The sequence below is a fragment of the Cherax quadricarinatus genome, chromosome 52, assembly GCF_038502225.1.
Source record: "Cherax quadricarinatus isolate ZL_2023a chromosome 52, ASM3850222v1, whole genome shotgun sequence".
Lineage (NCBI taxonomy): Eukaryota > Metazoa > Arthropoda > Malacostraca > Decapoda > Parastacidae > Cherax > Cherax quadricarinatus.
Genome location: NC_091343.1, coordinates 27647752 through 27671173, shown reverse-complemented (window position 1 = coordinate 27671173; position 23422 = coordinate 27647752). Strand labels below are relative to the sequence as shown.

Below are 23422 nucleotides of genomic sequence, written 5' to 3'. Positions count from 1 at the left end.
TAACACCTAACACTTCTGAGGCGCCCATTAACCAAATAACTGCTGCTGCATACGGGCGACTAGCAAACCTAAGAAAAGCGTTCCGGCAACTCAGAAACGAGTCGTTCAGGACTATGTACACCGCGTACACTAGGCCCATATTGGAGTATTCAACACCAGTTTGGAACCCACTCCTGGCCAAGCACGTCATGAAATTAAAGAAAGTGCAGAGGTTTGCAACGAGACTAGTCCCGGAGTTAAGATTGCCTGATAGAGCAATTCAACTTATCTAAGGCGAATAATGATCAGTTTAACTGTCTATTCCTGTGATGGATTTGGAAATCAACCAAGGGATCTTGTGTTGGGTAGCCAAACCAGGCAGTGTGTATTGTTCACCAACTATTAATCTCTAAGTCTCTAGCAACCACAGTCCTAAAGTTGATCCATGACATTATAGGAGCAGCGCATCCTGGTAAGGTCTGCAGTGCTAAGCAGGCAAAACTTGTGTCTCTGGCCTAAGATGGTTAAGGAAATTTCTGATTGTGTATAAGTGTGTGACTTGGCTCAGTCACAAAGACATTGCCAACGGTCTTAACCTGATCTTTCAAAATCCTATCACCTCGGAGCTTTGGGAAAGAACAGCTGTTGACCTTTTGACAAAGTTCTTTCTGAGAATGGTAATTGACATGCTAGTAATGGTTATCAGTCTTACGAGATTCGTAGAGTTAATACTGATTCCAGACAAAACCACTCACAGTGAATAATGCATTCTGTGAGCGCATCATCTTGCGTCATACTTGTCCTTATGTCCGTTTGTCTGGTAATGGTGCTAAAAGACATCTGCGTCGAGATGTACCAGACCTTCTCACCAACAACAGCCTTGTCAATAGCTTAATTCGTAAGATACTTGACACATAAGGTCTTACGTATAATTATGAGCTCTGCTAACAATGTTGAATGAGATGATTCCAAAAGTTCATTGCATTCTGAACTTGTTCTACAACAAATCGATTGGAGAGTGTCTACACTTCTCATTATAAGATATGAGAAGTGTTTGCTAAACAAGATCTTGCTCTCGTCACCACGATCTCACTTCGACACAGACGATCTCAGTAAAGATGAATAACACCCAGTTAGTATTTCACCATGTTAAGAAGGCAACTGATGCTTTACGGCATTTTCTAATGTGTCTGCCAATTTATGATAAGGGATTGGTGTAAGGTTATGCTACAGAACTACAGTTGAGTTCCATGTTTGCACTAGCTTCACTCTAAGTTCGTGGATCCGTATCGTGTCACTGTCTTCGTGGCAAGAAATACGAAGTGAGGGAGGTTGTTAGTTAGAAGACTAAGGAATTACATATCTACCACATCAAGTTTGTGGACAACGATAGGGCCGAGGCAGCACTCGTGAAAACGATGTCGTGACCGCACGACACTTGCCAAATACCCGTGCCTCGAAGACTCAACTTTTTCCTCTGCTTCCCATTCCACTACTCTTTCCATGTCTGACGTTGCTGACTCTCATCTCTGTGCCAAACATTTGTATGATCTCTGTTTCAGCCCAATCATACGTTGTTGCGACATATACCTTATCCCTGCTAACTCTGACTTTCACAGGCAGTATGCTAACTGTCTTTTAGCTGAACGAGGTGTCAATGATCACAAGCTGAGATGATGCAGGCAGACTCACTTGTAAATTTGTTAATATTATTTTATGAATACTTTGTTCTTTTGATGTAGTATAAGTGTTCTGCTATGTGCTTGATATTCGTACTAGCGTACTCCTCTCTTCAAGGTCAGGGAAATACCTCCCGTCAGTGTAACATGAAACTTATTAACAAATGCTCGCTCAGTGTTACAGATAACTTCATAATGCAAATTCCGAGTTGATTCAGACTTAATATTGTTGCTCATATTAGGATACTGGTATTTCTGATGTAGCAAAAGATTACGTCTTCAGTTTGGCTTCAAAATTGGTGTTTCTTAGAGGAAATTTTGAAATTGTTTTGGCTGTTTATTTCCAAATTGGCCATTTTTATTAAAGAAAATAGGATATTAGTGTCCATGTGATAACTTGTGAATACCTCTTCTAATTCGTTTCAGTTCTTCAAAGTTAATATTTAGCTGCATTAGAAATTTGTGCTACATTCTGCACTATTTGTATTTCATGCCAAGGCATACCGAAATACGTCTAGTTAGATTAGGGTTCCATACTGATGCTGCGTACTCCGAGAAGAGCCGCATGATACATGTAGTATATTGGGCGGTAAATAACTCTTGCTTAAGTTTACTGCAGAGGTTACTCAGTTGATGTTTGTTTCTGGTGATATTCTTGGCACACTGCTCAACCCTGAGGTGTTCGTAGCCTCTGAGTCCACAACTTATATTCAGTTTATGTTCTGTTTATTCCTTCCCAATTTTTATAACTTTGCATAAGATGTATTTAAATTTCAGTAGCTACTATTAAGACCATTATCGCATTTTTCTAGTTCCTGTTTTCATACCCATCGTTTTTTGTCTTCATTAATTTCCCCGTCATCATGTGAACTAAGATACACCTGTCTCCATGGATATTGAATTCACAAATATCAGAAATAATATTAGTTCCAATACTGATTCCTTTGGATCACCGCTTGTTTCACTTTCTAATTCTGTCTTCTCTTCACAGACTTTCACTGGTCGTCTCCGCCTCATAATGCATTCTTTCATGAACTGTAATTATTGTTTGCTTTTTAAGATATTGTACCACACTCTTATTAGATACAGAATCTATCGTCTTCTTGCAGCCCAGAAATTTTTAGGCCACCCACTTTCTCTCTCTCTCTCTCTCTCTCTCTCTCTCTCTCTCTCTCTTTCTCTCACATCTTCAGCCTTGTCATTGAACTCCATCATGTCTGTGAGACAAAGCTTGTTCTCTTTTAACCAGTGTTGGATGTTTTATACGAATCCATTCTTTACTATTGCTTACCACTTTCCTTCTGATTATCTTCTTAATATATGGTTTACATTTGCTCTCTACCAGATATTTTTGGCAATTGTGCTTTATATAATAAAAAATACAGTATGCAATGCTGCCAGTCTCCTTTCTGTATGGTAAATTACCTTTGAATAATAAAGCATTGACTCATTGGCAAGGATTTATTCAGCATTAACGATTCCGTTGATACTTTCAAGATATATTTATTATAAAACATTAATCCCACTGTAAAACTTAAAGGAAAAATAAAAAGCTTAACGGATTCGATAACAACTAACCTCCATATAAGCAATTCTGATCCTGTTGCCCTTAAAATCGTATATGGGATGTAGCCAGAGTGGCTTGATCAATTTCACTGTTCCTCTACTCCATGAAGCCACCAGTTGCAGATTCCAGGATCCATCATCGTCCACCACGACGCCGCTTACACTTACCCATCTGTCTCCTAACTCTCTGTCAGGAATAATTATAAAAAACTATATACCAATTAATCGCATTGAGAGGGTATGTGTGAAATTACATGTTCTCACATATATTACATGTTCTCACATATATTACATGTTCTCACATATATTACATGTTCTCACATATATTACATGTTCTCACATATATTACATGTTCTCACATATATTACATGTTCTCACATATATTACATATTCTCACATATATTACATGTTCTCACATATATTACATGTTCTCACATATATTACATGTTCTCACATATATTACATGTTCTCACATATATTACATGTTCTCACATATATTACATGTTCTCACATATATTACATGTTCTCACATATATTACATGTTCTCACATATATTACATGTTCTCACATATATTACATGTTCTCACATATATTACATGTTCTCACATATATTACATATTCTCACATATATTACATGTTCTCACATATATTACATGTTCTCACATATATTACATATTCTCACATATATTACATGTTCTCACATATATTACATGTTCTCACATATATTACATATTCTCACATATATTACATGTTCTCACATATATTACATGTTCTCACATATATTACATATTCTCACATATATTACATGTTCTCACATATATTACATGTTCTCACATATATTACATGTTCTCACATATATTACATGTTCTCACATATATTACATGTTCTCACATATATTACATGTTCTCACATATATTACATGTTCTCACATATATTACATGTTCTCACATATATTACATGTTCTCACATATATTACATGTTCTCACATATATTACATATTCTCACATATATTACATGTTCTCACATATATTACATGTTCTCACATATATTACATATTCTCACATATATTACATGTTCTCACATATATTACATGTTCTCACATATATTACATATTCTCACATATATTACATGTTCTCACATATATTACATGTTCTCACATATATTACATATTCTCACATATATTACATGTTCTCACATATATTACATGTTCTCACATATATTACATGTTCTCACATATATTACATGTTCTCACATATATTACATGTTCTCACATATATTACATGTTCTCACATATATTACATGTTCTCACATATATTACATGTTCTCACATATATTACATGTTCTCACATATATTACATGTTCTCACATATATTACATGTTCTCACATATATTACATCACATATATTACATGTTCTCACATATATTACATGTTCTCACATATATTACATGTTCTCACATATATTACATGTTCTCACATATATTACATGTTCTCACATATAATACATGTTCTCACATATATTACATGTTCTCACATATATTCACCTCATCTGATTACATCAAATTTACATAGTGGATTATCTGTAACTAGAGAAAGGTTTATGTAATTATTAATGTGACCTGGTGTCTTCTTATTACTGCTATGTAAATCATTCTAGAATTCTTGAAGTACGAAAATTTAAAAAACTTCTTGTGATTACCTTCAAATATTGGACACTGGAGTATCTGACACTGATATACAAATAATTAGGACCACATTAGCCAATTTTATATGTAAATAGGTAAGAGTATTTTTACGAGATAAATCAAGTTAAATGTACTCAGTGGTCAGTCGTCACGTGAGGTCACAGACCCTGAGCTGCTTTGGGGATTAGTGTGGACGGTTACAAAGCATGGCTTGCTTCTGCAGTGTTTTAAAAATTGAGGTTGGAGAGTTGAAGGAGGAGGTCTTGCTTCTCCAGGAGGAGATTAGGAGGCTGAAGGTCCACCTCAATGGGTCTGGGAGAGAGTGTGAGGTGGCTGGAGTTGTGGGGAATGAGGCTTCTAGCAGCGAGGTGCAGTCTGTCTCTCGCTGTGAGGAGGCTGTAGTTGGGGAGGTAGCAACGGCTACCAGCAGTGAGGTGCAGTCCAGCACCTGCTACAAGTGGCGAGTAGTTCACAGTAATGGAAGGCGCATCAGAGTAAGGAAAGTTAAGAGTGAAGATCTGAAGGTAGGAAATCGCTTCTCTGTTCTTCAGGATGAATGTACTTCAGTGGCCAGTGAAGGTAAGGGTACTACTGCCCCTGCTAATGGAGGTAAGCGCATTCTTGTGGTTGGTGACTCTCAGGTAAGATACATTGACCGTGCTTTTTGTAATAGGAATAAGAAGATGAGAGATAGAGTGTGCTTCCCTGGAGCTGGTGTTGGGGACATTGTCAACAGGCTGGATAATATCATGTCAGGTAATGGGAGCAAGCCCATTATCTGTCTCAGTGCTGGTGGAAATGATATTGGGAAGGGTAGGAGAGAAGAACTGCTAGATAAGTACAGGTCAGCTATAGATTTCATTAAGTCTAAGGGAGGGATCCCAATCATATGTAGCATCTTGCCTAGAAGGGGAGTAGGAAATGAATGGTTGTCTAGGGCAATTGGTGTAAATTGCTGGCTAGACAGATACTGCAAGGAACTTGCAATCCCATTCATTGACAACTGGAACAACTTTTATGGCAAACATGATATGTATGCAAGGGATGGGGTACATCTCTCTGGGGCTGGGATGGTAGCACTTGCAGACTCGATTGAGAAGGCCATTGGTGAAATGCCTATGACTTTAAACTGATGGAAGATAGAGGTATGGGTGTGTGTGGGAAACAAGCAGGTTGCAACACTTGGGTTGGAAACAGTAAATGTATAAAAGGCATTCAGCATGAAGTTATAAATAAAGACAATAGATCAGGTCAGCAAACAAAGGGGGACAGCAGAGGGCAGCAAGGGACTAGCTCCCTTAAGGTTTACTATACTAATAGCAGGAGTGTAAGAAATAAGATAGATGAGCTAAGATTAATTGCAAGTGCAGGAAACATAGATATTATTGCTATAACAGAGACCTGGCTCAATCTGAAAGATAGAGAGATGCCCTCTGAATGTCACATACAAGGCTATAAATTATTCCACACTGACAGGGTCAACAGGAAAGGTGGTGGAGTAGCGATGTATGTCAGAGACAATTTAAATTGTTGTGTTAGACAAGATATTAAATTAGAAGCGTCAGCCACTGAATCTGTTTGGTTACAGCTTCTCGAGGGCCGAGAAAAACTAATTTTGGGTGTGATTTACAGGGCCCCAAATCTTGATAGGGAGTGCAGTAAACTTCTATGGGACGAAATTCGTAAGGCATCTACATACGAAAATGTTGTGCTAATGGGAGATTTCAACTATAGACAGATTGACTGGAGCAATTTGACAGGAAATTTAGAGTCAGATGACTTTCTTGATACGATCCAGGATTGTTTTTTAAAACAGTTTGTGACAGAGCCAACTAGGGGAAATAACCTCCTTGACTTGGTTCTTGCCAGTAGGGAAACACTAATTAATAATCTTGAGGTTAATGATGAGCTTGGGGAAAGTGATCACAAATCACTCAGTTTTAATATATCATGGAATTCCCCTAATAATGGCAATCAAGTCTCCGTCCCTGACTTTCGCTTGGCTGATTTCATAGGACTGAAAAATTACTTAGGTGGGCTGAACTGGAATGACCTGACTAAGGGTCAGGTAGGTGGTGATGGTTGCCGATATGATGCTTTCCAGGGCATAGTTCTAGCTGCTCAGTCAAATTATGTTCCAAATAGGGAAATCAGATCAAACAAAAATGATCCTAAATGGATGAACAATAGATTAAAATATCTGATTGGTCAAAAGAGAGGCATATATAGGCAAATCAAAAGAGGAGAGGGGCAATTGAGAAATCGATATATTCAGTTAAAGAGAGAAATAAAAAAGGGAATTAGAAAAGCAAAAAGAGATTATGAGGTTAAAGTTGCAAGAGAATCGAAGACTAACCCAAAAGGATTCTTTCAGGTATACAGAAGTAAGATCAGGGACAAGATAGGCCCACTCAAAAGTTCCTCGGGTCAGCTCACTGACAGTGATAAGGAAATGTGTAGAATTTTTAACACATACTTCCTCTCAGTTTTTACACAGGAGGATACCAGCGATATTCCAGTAATGATAAATTATATAGAACAGGACGATAATAAACTGTGCACTATTAGGGTCACAAGTGACATGGTCCTTAGGCAAATAGATAAATTAAAACCTAACAAATCCCCAGGCCCTGATGAACTGTATGCAAGGGTTCTAAAGGAATGTAAAGAGGAGCTTAGCACACCTTTGGCTAATCTTTTCAACATATCACTACAAACTGGCATGGTGCCAGATAAGTGGAAAATGGCAAATGTGATACCTATTTTCAAAACAGGTGACAGGTCCTTAGCTTCGAACTATAGACCAATAAGCCTAACCTCCATAGTGGGAAAATTTATGGAATCAATAATTGCCGAGGCAGTTCGTAGCCACCTTGAAAAGCATAAATTAATCAACGAATCTCAGCATGGTTTTACAAAGGGGCGTTCCTGCCTTACGAATTTATTAACTTTTTTCACTAAGGTATTTGAGGAGGTAGATCATGGTAATGAATATGATATTGTGTATATGGACTTCAGTAAGGCTTTTGACAGGGTCCCACATCAGAGACTATTGAGGAAAATTAAAGCACATGGAATAGGAGGAGAGATTTTTTCCTGGATAGAGGCATGGTTGACAAATAGGCAGCAGAGAGTTTGCATAAATGGGGAGAAATCAGAGTGGGGAAGCGTCACGAGCGGTGTTCCACAGGGGTCAGTGTTGGGCCCCCTGCTGTTCACAATCTACATAAACGACATAGATGAGGGCATAAAGAGCGACATCGGCAAGTTTGCCGATGACACCAAAATAGGCCGTCGAATTCATTCTGACGAGGACATTCGAGCACTCCAGGAAGATTTGAATAGACTGATGCAGTGGTCGGAGAAGTGGCAGATGCAGTTTAATATAGACAAATGCAAAGTTCTAAATGTTGGACAGGACAATAACCATGCCACATATAAACTAAATAATGTAGATCTTAATATTACGGATTGCGAAAAAGATTTAGGAGTTCTGATTAGCAGTAATCTGAAACCAAGACAACAGTGCATAAGTGTTCGCAATAAAGCTAATAGAATCCTTGGCTTCATAACAAGAAGCATAAATAATAGGAGTCCTCAGGTTGTTCTTCAACTCTATACATCCTTGGTTAGGCCTCATTTAGATTATGCTGCACAGTTTTGGTCACCGTATTACAGAATGGATATAAATTCTCTGGAAAATGTACAAAGGAGGATGACAAAGTTGATCCCATGTATCAGAAACCTTCCCTATGAGGATAGACTAAGGGCCCTGAAACTGCACTCTCTAGAAAGACGTAGAATTAGGGGGGATATGATTGAGGTGTATAAATGGAAGACAGGAATAAATAAAGGGGATGTAAATAGCGTGCTGAAAATATCTAGCCTAGACAGGACTCGCAGCAATGGTTTTAAGTTGGAAAAATTCAGATTCAGGAAGGATATAGGAAAGTACTGGTTTGGTAATAGAGTTGTGGATGAGTGGAACAAACTCCCAAGTACCGTTATAGAGGCCAGAACGTTGTGTAGCTTTAAAAATAGGTTGGATAAATACATGAGTAGATGTGGGTGGGTGTGAGTTAGACCTGATAGCTTGTGCTACCAGGTCGGTTGCCGTGTTCCTCCCTTAAGTCAATGTGACCTGACCTGACTAGGTTGGGTGCATTGGCTTAAGCCGGTAGGAGACTTGGACCTGCCTCGCATGGGCCAGTAGGCCTTCTGCAGTGTTCCATCGTTCTTATGTTCTTATGTTCTTATGTTCTTATATATTTTTCGAGAGGTCTTCAATGGCTGCTTCATCCCAACTAAGTTCAGTGTTTAGCATGTATAGATGCAAATTTTACAATATGCTGACATGGTAATGAACTTGAAATCGTTGGACATTATTTAAAGAATGGTGTCACTTGCTCTAAGCCTATTAAATACTGATTTGACAGTTTTATTAAATACATTTGTCTTCATTCAATAACTGAATTATGCCTGGCTTTTGATCGATTTAAGCACAAATTGATATGAAGATGCAAATTTTTCAATGTTCATGAGAAAAATTTGATTTGATAATTTGTTAATGTCATATTTACACGGCTTCAAACCTTCAGCACAAATCTATATTGTAATGAGGTAATGGATTGTTAACTGAGATACTAGGTGCTTATTTAAAAAAAAAGTTTCATTCCTCGTCAGTCCATGTCTTGTAGGACATGTCTGGAATGCAAATTCCAATTTAATAATTCACAATCAAATATTTTTGTCTCATAGAAGGGTAGATGGGAAGTTCGAGTGTCCCCCGCCATTGTCTGTTAATTTATGGTCATTCATTATGACTTGAATTGAGTTCATAGACTGTGGTTTTGAGAGAATTTTGAGACTCTCTGATCGCGGGTTCTAACCCCGCCCGTAGTATGGTTTGTTTGCAATCGTGTCATTACGATTTCGTGAGTCAGAGGTCTTCCTACCTGGAGAGCGTTCCGTCGGTCAACTCCCATGCAGCCCAGTCCATGACCAGGTCTTGCGGTGGGTCAGATCCTGATCAACCAGGCTGTTACTGCTGGGTGCACGCAATCCATCGTACAAAACGGCAGATCAAGTACTGACTTTAAGTATCTTTCCAGTTCCTTCTTGAAGGCAGCCAGAGGTCTATGTATAATATGAGGCTGTTGAACAACCTGTCGGTATTTTATACCATTTTAATGTTCAATCTGTTGAACAATCTTGGGCCTCAGACACTTATTACGTTTTCAATTAGTGAAATCAAGGCACTCCTGCTTTTCACTTGGGGATACGTTGCATCGTCTACCTAGCATTTTGCTTTTTTAGAGAGTGATTTCTGTTGGAAGATTTGGAACCAGTCCCTCTATGATTTTCCAAGCATAAATTATGATGCATCTCTCTCGCCTGTGTTCCAGGGAGTACAGGTCAAGATACTCCAAACATTCCCAGTAATTAAGATGCTTGACTGGACTGATACATGCAGTGAAGGTTCTCTGTACCATCTCTAGATCTGCAATTTCACCTGTCTTAAGTGGGGCTGTTAGTGTACAGCAATATTACTACCTAGAGAGAATAAATGACTTAAAAATTATCACATGGCATGATGAGGAAAGATTTTTCCGTGAAGGTTGCTGGAACTGCGGGAAAGGACAATAAGTTTACTGATGCAGACAAGAAGTGTACAGCAATATTACTACCTAGAGAGAATAAATGACTTAAAAATTATCACATGGCATGATGAGGAAAGATTTTTCCGTGAAGGTTGCTGGAACTGCGGGAAAGGACAATAAGTTTACTGATGCAGACAAGAAGTGTACAGCAATATTACTACCTAGAGAGAATAAATGACTTAAAAATTATCACATGGCATGATGAGGAAAGATTTTTCCGTGAAGGTTGCTGGAACTGCGGGAAAGGACAATAAGTTTACTGATGCAGACAAGAAGTGTACAGCAATATTACTACCTAGAGAGAATAAATGACTTAAAAATTATCACATGGCATGATGAGGAAAGATTTTTCCGTGAAGGTTGCTGGAACTGCGGGAAAGGACAATAAGTTTACTGATGCAGACAAGAAGTGTACAGCAATATTACTACCTAGAGAGAATAAATGACTTAAAAATTATCACATGGCATGATGAGGAAAGATTTTTCCGTGAAGGTTGCTGGAACTGCGGGAAAGGACAATAAGTTTACTGATGCAGACAAGACACACAAGTACTTGCTGTAAAACTTTCCTACTAGAGGCTCCTTAGCTCAGTGGTAAAGCACCGCACCTGTAAATCTCAGGACCATGGTTTAAGCCCCCCATTCACCTCTCTTTTAATTCTTATAATTTTTAACACATCTGCCGTTTCCTAACGAGGCTGGGTGGCCCAAATAAGAAGAAACATTCTCATCGACACTAGAGGCGTGCTGTTACTAGAGCTAAAACTTGCAACATAGCTCCACCCTTCAGGACTCAAGTTCTGCTAACCGGTTTCCATGAATCCCTTCATAAATGTTACTTGCTCACACTCCAACACTAAGTCATAAAAACTATTTGCCCCCCACTCTCTACTATCTAATACACAGGCATGTTTGTTGGAAGTCTAAGCCACACAAAACTTCCTTTATCCCTCTCCTTCCAACCTTTCCAAGGACGACCCCTCTATCGCCTTGCCTCCAATACAGATGTATACACCCTCCAAGTCATATCAACAACCCCTCCTCAGTCCTCTAGATAATACTTTTAGAAACCCCGCACCCCCTTCTAATCTCCAAGGTACGAATTTTCTGTATACGTTACATTCACACCACACATTGCCTACGGATATGACATCACTGCCTCCAGCCTTTTCCTTCTTGCAACATTCACCACACATGCTTCACACACACATATAGGAGTATTGGTACCACTATTCTCTCATACATTTCACTATTTACTTCCAGGGATAACGCTCTCTGTCTTCACAGACTCCTCAGTGCACCACTCACTTTTTCCCTCGTCAGATCTATGGTTCACCTCGACTTTCATAAACGAGGTGGTGAAGTCCACTTCCAAACATTTACTTCCTTCATTCTCCCTCCCTCCATACTGATATCCAATCTTTAATTGCTTAATTTTTTTTATTCTCATCACCTTGCTCTTTCCTATGGTCACTTTTAATTTCTTTCTTTTAAATACCCTCAGAATTCATCCACCAACCTCTGCAACTTCTCTTCATAATCTCCCAAAAAGAGATTGTGAAAACTCGCATATGTGTTATATTCTTTGTTTTAATGCTTCACCCCCTTTTCAGTACCTGATCATTCACTATGGTAACATCAGGCATCCCTGTCTAAGACCTACTTTTAATGGAACATAATGTCTCTCTCTCCAACATACTCTAACCTGAGCCTCATTATCCTCGTAAAAACTTTTAAATGCTTTCATTAACCCTCCACCTATTGCATACACTTGCAACATGTGCCATGTTGCTACCCTATTTGCACAACGGCTGTTTCCAACCGAATTAGGGTGACCTGAAATATGAAGAAACATTTTCACCATCACTCACCCCTTCACTGTTTTGCTAGAGGTGTGAATACACTAGAGTTCAAAAACTGCAGTATATCTCCGCCCCTCCTTCAGAGAGCAGTCACTGTACATCTCACCTCCAGGACTCAAGTCCAGCTAACTGGTCGCTGGTTTCCCCTGAATCCGTTAATAAATATTACTTTGCTCACACTAAAACAACATGTCAAGTCATATCTAACACGTCATATCTAACATGTCCTATCTAACATGTCCTATCTAACATGCTCAAGCACACTTTACACACACAGACACACACACACACACACACACACACACACACACACACACACACACACACACACACACATACAAACACACAAATACACACACACACACACACACTCACACACACACACACACATATACACACACACACACTCGACCCCTGCAACCACAACTAGGTGAGTTCACACACGCACACACCTTCAAAGAGACCTGGACAGGCTGGATGCGTGGTCCAGCAACTGGCTTCTCGAATTCAACCCTGCCAAATGCAAAGTCATGAATATCGAAGAAGGGCAAAGAAGACCGCAGACAGAGAATAGGCTAGGTGGCCAATGACTGCATACCTCACTTAAGGAGAAAGATCATGGCGTGAGAATAACACCGAGAACGTCTCCGGAAACACACATCAACCAGATAACTGTCGTAACAGAAGTACGACACGAGAGAAAGGGGTGGGTTGATTGCATTTTCTTGGTGTGCAAGAAGGCCTTCGACACAGTTCCTCATCAGAGATTAGTGCAAAAGCTAGAGGATCAGGCATGTATAACAGGAAGGGCACCACAATGAATCAGAGAATACCTGACAGGGAGACAACAACGAGCCATGGTACAAGATGATGTAACACAGAGGGCACCTGTGACGAGTGGGGTCCCACAGGGGTCGGTCCTAGGACCAGTGCTATTTTTGGTATATGTGAATGACATGATGGAAGGGATAGACTCAAAAGTGTCCCTGTTCACAGATGATGTGAAGATAATGAGGAGAATTAAATCAGACGAGTATCAGACAGGACTTCTAGCAATTGGCTTCTCGAATTTAACTCCTCCAAATGCAAAGTTATGAAGATTGGGGAACAGCAAAGAAGACCGCAGACAGAGTATATGCTAGGTGGCCAAAGAGTGCAAACCTCGCTCAAGGAGAAAGATCTTGGGGTGAGTATAACACCGAGAACGTGTTACCCAAGAGGGCAGAGAACGCAAGGTCTAGTGGATGAACCCGGGAGGGAAGAACCTGGGATGGAAGATAGGGAGTTACAGCTCAATAAAAAGGGAGGAAGAGTGGAGAATGAAGATAGAAGAATTTGGCAAGAAAATGGAGGAGAGGATAGCTGAAGAGAGCAGGAAGTGGGGGCCACAAGTCTTAGCAGCAGAAAATAGGATACAGTTTTTCGAAGAGGAACTAAAAAAACTGAAACAAATTAGAGAGAGAGAAATGGCAGTACAGACACATCAGGAACTTTTACATCAGTCACAGACAAGGGAACTGTAGGATGAAAAGGAGATATGCCCTAGACAAAGGCCCTACCAGACCCATGTGGAACCCAGGAAAAAATGAGGAGCACACTAAGATCAAATGAGAGGTCTGAAGACAATAAAGGTATACCATATGCAGAGACTCTAACAGACAGCTGCAGTAAAAGGAACAGCTGATCATGAAAAACAGTTCACTGAGCATAGGAGCTTCAGCAAGGGTAGGGACTGAAGGTAGGAACATTTCAGTGGAACGAACTAAAACAACTCAGAGGATGAAAAAGGAAATACAGTGGGAGGTGGAAAGGAAGAGGTCAGTTTTTGTCTATGGGCTCCAAGAAGCCGAAGGGGGAAACTACGATGAAAGAAAACAGGAGGAGGAAAAAGCTATTGAAGGTATCATGAAAACAATAGGTGAGGGTGGCATGACCAAGGTGACAAAATTTCAGAGAATTGGGTGGTTTGCGAGTGGAAGGAAACAGCCTGTCAAAGTAATTTTAAAGGAAGAATCAGCTTGAACCAGGATGCTGCAGGAGAAAGCACGACTGAGGGACAAACTGGAGTACCAGAGAGTGTAACTCGATCGTGACAGAACACAAAATGAAAGGATGAAAGAGAGAGTACAAAGACAAAAGGAGGAATGAGAGGCAATGATGAAGATGAGCAGGACCTAGACCCAGGAGGAAGGGCAAACACACCCCCCAGAAACTCCCACAGATGGACTCCAACTGTGACTTCCCCAACACAACTGAACAATCTAAACCAAAACTCACACACTGTTCCCTCTGCCCCCAACCCCCATATCACAAATCTCACACTTACAGCTGCCCCCTATGGGCACTCTGCCCCCATTCCCCTCATCACAAACCCTACCCACACCACAACCCCTCATAGGCCCCCACCAGTGATCCCACTCCCCCTCCCACGACCACAGTGATAGAAAAACTGAAGGTTTGGTACGCGAACGCGGACGAAATAACGAATAAATATGAGGAGTAGCATGAAAGAATCAATGAGAAGGCCCCAGACATCATAGCAGTTAGAGAAATAAAACTTGCTGAGACATAAAGAGACGCAATCTTCCCACAGGGATATCAGATCCTGAGGAAAGATAGAAGGTGTAGAGGGGGAGGAGGGGGGTTGCACAGCTCATAAAAATCCGATGGGGATTTAAGGAAATGGAAGGCATGGACGAGATTGGAGAAAGGGACTACATAGTAGGTACAATTCAGTCTGGGGAACATAAAGTAGTCATTGGAGTGATGTATAACCCACCACAGAACTGCAGGAGGCCAAGAGAGGAATACCAAGAGAACAACAGAGCGATGGTGGACACACTCGCTGAGGTGGCAAGAAGAGCTCACTCGAGTAGAGCAAAGTTTCTGGTTATGGGCGATTAAACCACAGGGAGAATGATTGGGAAAACCTGGAGCCACATGGGGGTCCCGAAACATGGAGAGCCAAGATGATGGATGTGGTTCTGGCAAACCCCATGCATCAACATATCAGCGACACTGCTAGAGAGAGAGGGGAGGATGAACCAGCAAGACTGGACCTTGTGTTATCCCTGAGAAGTTCAGACATTGAGGACACCCCGTATGAGAGGCCCCTTGGAGTTGGTGATCACGTGGTTCTGTGTTTTGACTATTTAGTAGAGGGTAACAGAAATTGAATGGGAAAAGCCAAACTATAAAACAGAGGACTACACATGTATGAGGAACTTCCTGCAGGAGCTTCAGTGACAGAGAACTGGTAGGAAAGTCAGTAAACGAGATGATGGAGTATGTAACAACAAAATGCAAGGAGGCAGAGGAAAGGTTTGTTCCCAACGGCAATAGAAATAATGGGTAGGCCAAAGCAAGCCCTTGGTTTACCCGATGGTGTAGGGAGGCAAAAACTAGGTGCACTAGAGAATGGAAAAGGTACATGAGGCAAAAGACCCAGGAAAATAAAGAGATTAGTCGAAGAGTCAGAAACGAGTTTGCACAGTTAAGGAGGGAGGCCCAGCGACAGTATGAAAACGACATAGCATCGAAAGTCAAGTCTGATGTGAAACTACTGTATAGCCACATTAGGAGGAAGACAACAGTCAAAAACCAGGTGATCAGGCTGAGGAAAGAAGGTTGGGAACTTACAAGAAACGATCAAGAGGTATGCGAGGACCTCAACTTGAGATTTAAGCAAGTGTTTACAGTGGAGACGGGAAGGCCTCTAGGAAGACAGAACAGAAGGGGACACCAACAAGGAATATACCAAGAAGTGTTGGATGACATACACACAACTGAGGAGAAGGTGAAGAAGCTGCTAAGGGACCTTGATACCTCAAAGGCAATGGGACCGGACAACATCTCCCCGTGGGTCCTTAGAGAGGGAGCAGAAATACTCTGTGTGCCACTAACCACAATCTTCAACACATCCATTGAAACTGGGCAACTACCTGTGGGATGGAAGACGGCAAATGTAGTCCCCATATTTAAAAAATGAGACAGAAAAGAGGCACCAAACTGTAGACCAATGTCACTGACGTGTATGGTACGCAAAGTCATGGAGAAGATTATCAGGATGAGTGTGGTGGAGCACCTGGAATGGAACAAGCATGGATTCATGTAAGGCAAATCCTGTGTCACAAACCTACTGGAGTTTTATGACAAGATACTGAAGTAAGACATGAGAGGTAGGGGAGGGTCGACTGCACTTTCTTGGGCTACAAGAAGGCCTTTGACACAGTTCCTCACAAGAGTTTAGTGCAGGAGCTAGAGGATCAGGCACGTATAACTGGAAGGGCACTGCAATAGATCAGAGAATACCTGACAGGGAGGCAACAACGAGTCATGGTACATGATGAGGTATCACAGTGGACACCTGTGACGAGCGGGGTCCCACAGGGTAGTAACTGGAAAGGGACTTTAGTGGTGCCACACATAGCAGCGAGGTGCACAGGCGCACAGGTCAGAAAATACTCCCGTATTGTAGGTAAACATATTCAGATATGCACAATACTGTGCATAAATTACCATACATAGCAGCATAGTTGTAAAGAATCTAGTGTGGAGAAACTGGGAGAGCCCAAAAAGCCAGACAGTTACTGCTAAACTAAGGTAGAACCAAGAAAAAAGGCTCGGTAGACAGTACGGTAACGCACACAGCCGTATGTACATGCACACACTTGTACATACAAGAGGGCCATAAACCCACACAAACAACCTTGTACGTCCCTACGCTAGTGCAGATACTAGGCCTACAACAATTGTTAAAGACTAACCCTATCCATCTCACATACACATTCTCAAGCACTCTCACACACTCTTTCACACTCTCACACATTCTCCCACTTTCACACTCTCTCACATCTCTCACACTCACACTTTCTCACACTCTCTTATTCACACTCTCTCTTACACTCTCTCTCCCGCTCTTTCTCACACTCTCTCGCACCCTCTCATCTTTTCCTCTCCACTATCTCTCCTTTGTTCTCTCCCACACTCTCTCACAACCTCTCTCACACTCCTTCTCTCACACTCTTGAACTCTCACACTCTCTCTCACATTCACACTCACACTCTCTCGCACTCCCCCACACTCCCAAACTCTCGCACACACTTTCACACTCTCTCACACTCCCTCTCTCGCACTTACACTCTCTCACCCACACTCTCTCTCACACCCACTCACACACATACCCACACTTTCTCACGCACACTTTATTACACTTTCTCAATCACACCTTTTCACTTACACACTCTCACTCCCACTCTCACTCACATTCCTACTCCCACTCTCCCACACCCTCTCACCCACACGCTCTCACTCACTCTCACTCACACACTCTCACTCACACAATCTCTCTCTCTCTCTCTCTCTCTCTCTCTCTCTCTCTCTCTCTCTCTCTCTCTCTCTCTCTCTCTCTCTCTCTCTCTCTCTCTCTCTCTCTCTCTCTCTCTCTCTGCCTCTCTCTTTCTCTCTCTCTAATATTCCACTCTCTCTCCCTCGTCATCTTCCTTTTCCTCCTCCCTACTCCTCCTACTTTCTCCTATTCCACTCTCTCTCCCTCTTCGTCATTCTCTCATACACTCTCACACACTCTCACACTCTCTCACACTCTCTTGCACTCCCCCACACTCCCAAACTCTCGCATACACTTTTGCACTCTCACACTCTCACACTTACACTCTCTCACCCACACTCTCTCACTCACACCCACACTTTCTCACTCCCACTCACACTTTCTCAATCACATGTTTTCACTCACTCTCTCATTTGCACTCTCACTCCCACTCCCACTCACACTCTCCCACACACTCTTACCCACACGCTCTCACCCACACTCTCACCCACTCTCTCTCCCTCCCTCCCTCTCTCTCTCTCTCTCTCTCTCTCTCTCTCTCTCTCTCTCTCTCTCTCTCTCTCTCTCTCTCTCTCTCTCTCTCTCTCCATCTTCCTTCTCCTCCTCCCTACTTCTCCTGCTTTCTCCTATTTCTGCACTCTCTCCCTCTCCATCTTCCTTCTCATCCTCCCTACTCCTCCTTCTCCCCTCCCCCATTCCATTCCCTGCACTTCCCTTCCCCTCTTCCTTCGTACCCTCTTCCATTTCCTGCACTTCCCTTCCCCTCTCCCCTTGTACCCCCTTGCCGTCCCCCATTTCCCTCCCCTCTGCCATTGTCTTTCCCCTCCCACTATCAATACTGTCCCTCTTACTGCCTTCTGCCCCTTTCCCTCCATACAACAAACACCCTCCTCCACACACACTCTTGAAAATACACAAGCTCTTCCTTCTGTGAAAGAAAAATGAGATACCAAAAATCAGGATGGAGAACCAGAGGACTGGTGGATGAAACTGCAAGAAATGGACCTGGGAGAGAAGACTGGGGGGCAGAGCTCACGAGGAGGGAGGCAGAGTAGGGGAGGAGGCTGAAAGAGTTCGGCAAGAAAATGGAAGAGAAATAGCTGAGAAGAGCAGGAAATGGGAGTTAGAAGTCATAGCAGCAGAATCTAAGATACTAAACTTAGAAGAAGAACTAAAAAGTCTGAAACAGCCTAAAGATCCAAAGGACAATACATCCACGACATCAAGAACTGCTACATCAGTCACAGATGAAGGGACTGCAGGGTGCAAAGGAGCTACACCATATGTGAGCAAAGTCAATGAAGAAGCTAAGATATACACAGAGGCTCTAACAGACAAATGCCATGTCCAGGAACAGGTAAGCACAGGGACACCGGTTAAGCAAGAGACAGGATCAGATGAATCAATGGCAGAAACTAATTCGTCTCAGAGGATGCTCAGGGAAGCACAGTGGGAGGACGAAAGGGAGAGGACAGTTTTTGTCTATGGGCTCCAAGAAGTAGAAGAGAAAATTAATAAAACAAGAAAACAGGAGGAGGAAAAAAAAAGATTGAAAGCGTCATGAAAAGAGGGCGACATGACCCAACTGACAAATTTTCGGAGAATTGGGTGGTTTGCGAGAGGGAAAAAAGCATCCAGTCAAAGTGATTTTCAAGGGAGAGTCAGCCTGAAACCGGATCCTGCAGGAGAATGCGCATCTCGGGGACAAACCGGAGTACCAGAGTGTGTACCTCGACCGAGACAGAACCTAAGAAGAAAGGATGATACTGAAAGAGAGGTTGCAATGTCGCAGGGTGGAATGGGAGGCAAAGAAGGAGGGGAGCAGGGGAAACCAGACCCATGTAGAACAACAAACCTAACCTCCTCCAGTTCCACCCAGAGAAGGAACCCAACCACAGCAACACCAATGCAATCAAACAACTTAATCCAAAATCCACACACGGTACCCTCTGCCCTCATCCCACTCACCACAAACTCCACCCTCACAGTAACCCACACACTGTACCCTCTACCCAAATCCCCCTCACCACAATCACCACCCTCCACTGAATGCCCCAATAGGCCCTTTGACCCATCCCCCTCACCACAACCACCACCCCCACTGCCACCCCCTATAGACCCTTTGTTCCCACCCCACACACCACAGACCCCATCCCCACAGCAACCCCTTATAGGCCCACACCAGGGCACCTGCTCCCCAAACCCACCAGAACAACAGTTAAAGAAAAGAAGTTGAATGTATGGTACACGAATGCAGATGGAATAACGAATAAATATGAGGAGTGGCATGAAAGAATCAAGGAGATGTCTCCAAATATCATAGTAGTCACAGAAAAAAACTCACAGGGAAAATAACAGATCATGAGGAAGGATAGAAGGAGCAGAGGGGGAGGTGGGGTTGCACTGTTTATTAAAAACCGATGATGGGGTTATCAGGAAAGGGAAGGAATGGATGAGACTGGAGAAAGGGATTACATAGTAGGTACAGTTCAGTCAGGGGAACATAAGGTAGTCATTGGAGTGATGTATAACCCACCACAGAGCTGCACAAGGCCAAGAGAGGAATAAGATTAGTGCAACAGAGCAGTGGTGGACACACTAGCTGAAGTGGCAAGAAGAGCTCACTCGATTAGAGCAAAGTTACTGGTTATGGGCGACTTAACCACAGGGACATTGATTAGAAAAGCCTGGAGCCACATGGGGTCCTGAAACATGGAGAGCAAAGATGATGAATGTGGTACTGGAAAACCTCATGCACCAACATGTTAAGGACACTCCCAGAGAGAGAGGGGAAGATGAACCAGCAAGACAGGACTATGTGTTCACCCTGAGTAGCTCAGACATTGGGGACATCACATGTGAAAGGCCCCTTGGAGCTGGCGACCACATGGCTGTGAGCTTTGAATACATCATAGAGCAGCAAGTGGAGAAAGCAACAGGAGTAGAAAAGGAAAAGCCAAACAATAAAAGGAAGGACTACACAGGTATGAGGACCTTACTGCAAGAGGTTCAGTGAGAAAGAGAGTTGGTAGGAAAGTCAGTAAGTGAAATGGACTACATAACAACAAAATGCAAGGAGGCACAGGAAAGGTATGTTCCCAGGGGTAACAGTACTAATGGGAAGACCAGAATGAGCCCTTGGTTTACCCGAAGGTGTAGGGAGGCAAAATCTAAGTGTGCTAGAGAATAGAAAAAGTACAGAAGGCAAAGGACCAAGGAAAATAGAGAGATTAGTCGACGAGCCAGAAACGAGTATGCAGAGATAATGAGGGAGGCCCAGCGGCAGTACGAAACCGACATAACATCAAAAGTCAAGTCTGACCCCAAACTGCTTTATAGCCACATCAGGAGGAAGACAACAGTCATGGATCAGGTAATCAGGCTGAAGAAAGAAGTTGGTGAGCTCACAAGAAACGACCAAGAATTATGTGAGGAGCTGAACACGAGATCTCAGGAAGTATTTACAGTAAAGGCAGACGACACACTGGAAAGCCAAAACAGAGGGGTACACCAACAAGGGATATACCAACAAGTGTTTGATGAAATACATACAACTGAGGAGGAGGTGAAGAAACTTCTAAGTGACCTAGATACCTCATAGGCAGTGGGACCGGACATCTCTCCGTGGGTCCTTAGAGAATGAGCAGAGACACTGTGTGTGCCACTAACCATAATCTTTAACACATCCCTTGAAACTAGGCAACTACCTGAGGTATGGAAGACAGCAAATGTAATTCCCATCTTTAAGAAAGGGGACAGAAACGAAGCACTAAACTATAAACCAGTGTCACTGACGTGTATAGTATGCAAAGTTATGGAGAAGATTATCAGGGGGAGAGTGGTGGAGCACCTGGAACTGAACAAGGTTATAAACGACAGCCAGCACGGATTCATGGAATGCAAATCCTGTTTCACAAACCTATTGGAGTTTTATGACAAGATAATTTAAGTAAGACATGAGAGGTAAGGGTGGGTCGATTACATTTTCTTGGACTGGAAGGCCTTCGACACAGTTCCTCACAAGAGTATGCAGGAGCCAGAGGATTAGGCGTGTATAACAGGAAGGGCACTGCAATGGATCAGAGAATACCTTACAGGGAGGCAACAATGAATCATGGTACATGATGAGGTTCCACAGTAGGTACCTGTGATGAGCGGGGTCCCACAGGAGTAAGTCCAAGGACCAGTGAATAACATGACGAAAGGGACAGAATCAGAAGTGTCCTTATTTTCAGATTATGTGAAGTTAATGAGGAGAATTAAATCAGATACAGACCAGACATGTCTACAAAGAGACCTGGACATGTTGGATGTATGATCCAGCAACTGGCTCCTAGAATTTAACCCTGCCAAATGCAAAGTCATGAAGATCGGGGAAGGGCAAAGAAGACTGCGACAGAGTATAGGCTAGGCGGCCGAAGACTGCAAACCTCACTCAAGGAGAAAGATCTGGGAGTGAGTATAACACCAAGCACGTCACCGGAAGCCCACATTAACCAAAAACTGTTGCGGCATATGGGCGCCTGGCAAACCTGAGAATAACGTTCCGATACCTCAGTAAGGAATTGTTGTAGACTCTATATACTGTGTATTATATACACTGGAGTACACAGCACCAGTTGGGAACCCACACCTGGTCAGGCATGTTAAAAATTAGAGAAAGTGCAAAGGTTTGCAACAAGGCTGGTTCCAGAGCTAAGGGTAATGTCCTAAGAAGAAAGGTTAAAGGAAATCGGTCTGACGACACTGAAGGACAGGAGGGTCAGGGATGACATGATAACGACATACAAAATACTGCATGGAATAGATAAGGTGGACAGAGACAGGATGTTCCAGAGAGGGGACACAGAAACAAGGGGTCACAACTGGAAGCTGAAGACCCAGACGAGTCAAAGGGATGTTAGGAAGTACTTCTTCAATCATAGAGTTGTCAGGAAGTGGAATAGTGTAGCAAGTGATGTAGTGGAGGCAGGAATCATACGTACTTTAATACGAGGTATGATAAAGCTCTGGGAGCAGAGAGAGAGAACCTAGCAGCGATCAGTGAAGAGGCAGGACCAGGAACTGAGTGTCGACCCCTGCAACCACAATTTGGTGAGCACACACACACACACATGGTGAGACGTAGGTGAGAACAACTAGTTGAGAACACACGCACACACACCACACACACACACACACACACACAGACACAAACAAACACACTCCTGATTTCAAACAGGTATAACATTTGACTTTATTGTAATAATCTTTCACAGTTAGTAGTTTCAGATGCAGGATTTCATTCAGTTTCATGTGGTGTAGGGTATCAAAAATGGTGGTACGTAAACTGTGCTCTTCATGTACCCCAAAGATAGGAGTCACAAACAGTGGTCAGTCGTCACGTGAGGTCACAGACCCTGAGCTGCTTTGGGGATTAGTGTGGACGGTTACAAAGCATGGCTTGCTCCTGCAGTGTTTTAAAAATTGAGGTTGGAGAGTTGAAGGAGGAGGTCTTGCTTCTCCAGGAGGAGATTAGGAGGCTGAAGGTCCACCTCAATGGGTCTGGGAGAGAGTGTGAGGTGGCTGGAGTTGTGGGGAATGAGGCTTCTAGCAGTGAGGTGCAGTCTGTCTCTCGCTGTGTGGAGGCTGTAGCTGGGGAGGTAG

At 42.5% G+C, this 23422-nt stretch overlaps 1 protein-coding gene across 1 annotated transcript in view; it reads right to left on the bottom strand.

Moving 5' to 3' along the window:
- LOC138854203 (probable glutamate receptor) overlaps positions 1-23422 on the bottom strand; it is a 278593-nt gene that overhangs the window by 197814 nt on the left and 57357 nt on the right. Inside the window, exons 4-5 of the mRNA XM_070096001.1 lie at positions 10002-10072; positions 3237-3411 (exon numbers count right to left, since the gene is read on the bottom strand). Of these exons, the coding sequence (XP_069952102.1) occupies positions 3237-3411; positions 10002-10072 (246 nt within the window). The remainder of the gene's footprint in view (positions 1-3236; positions 3412-10001; positions 10073-23422) is intronic.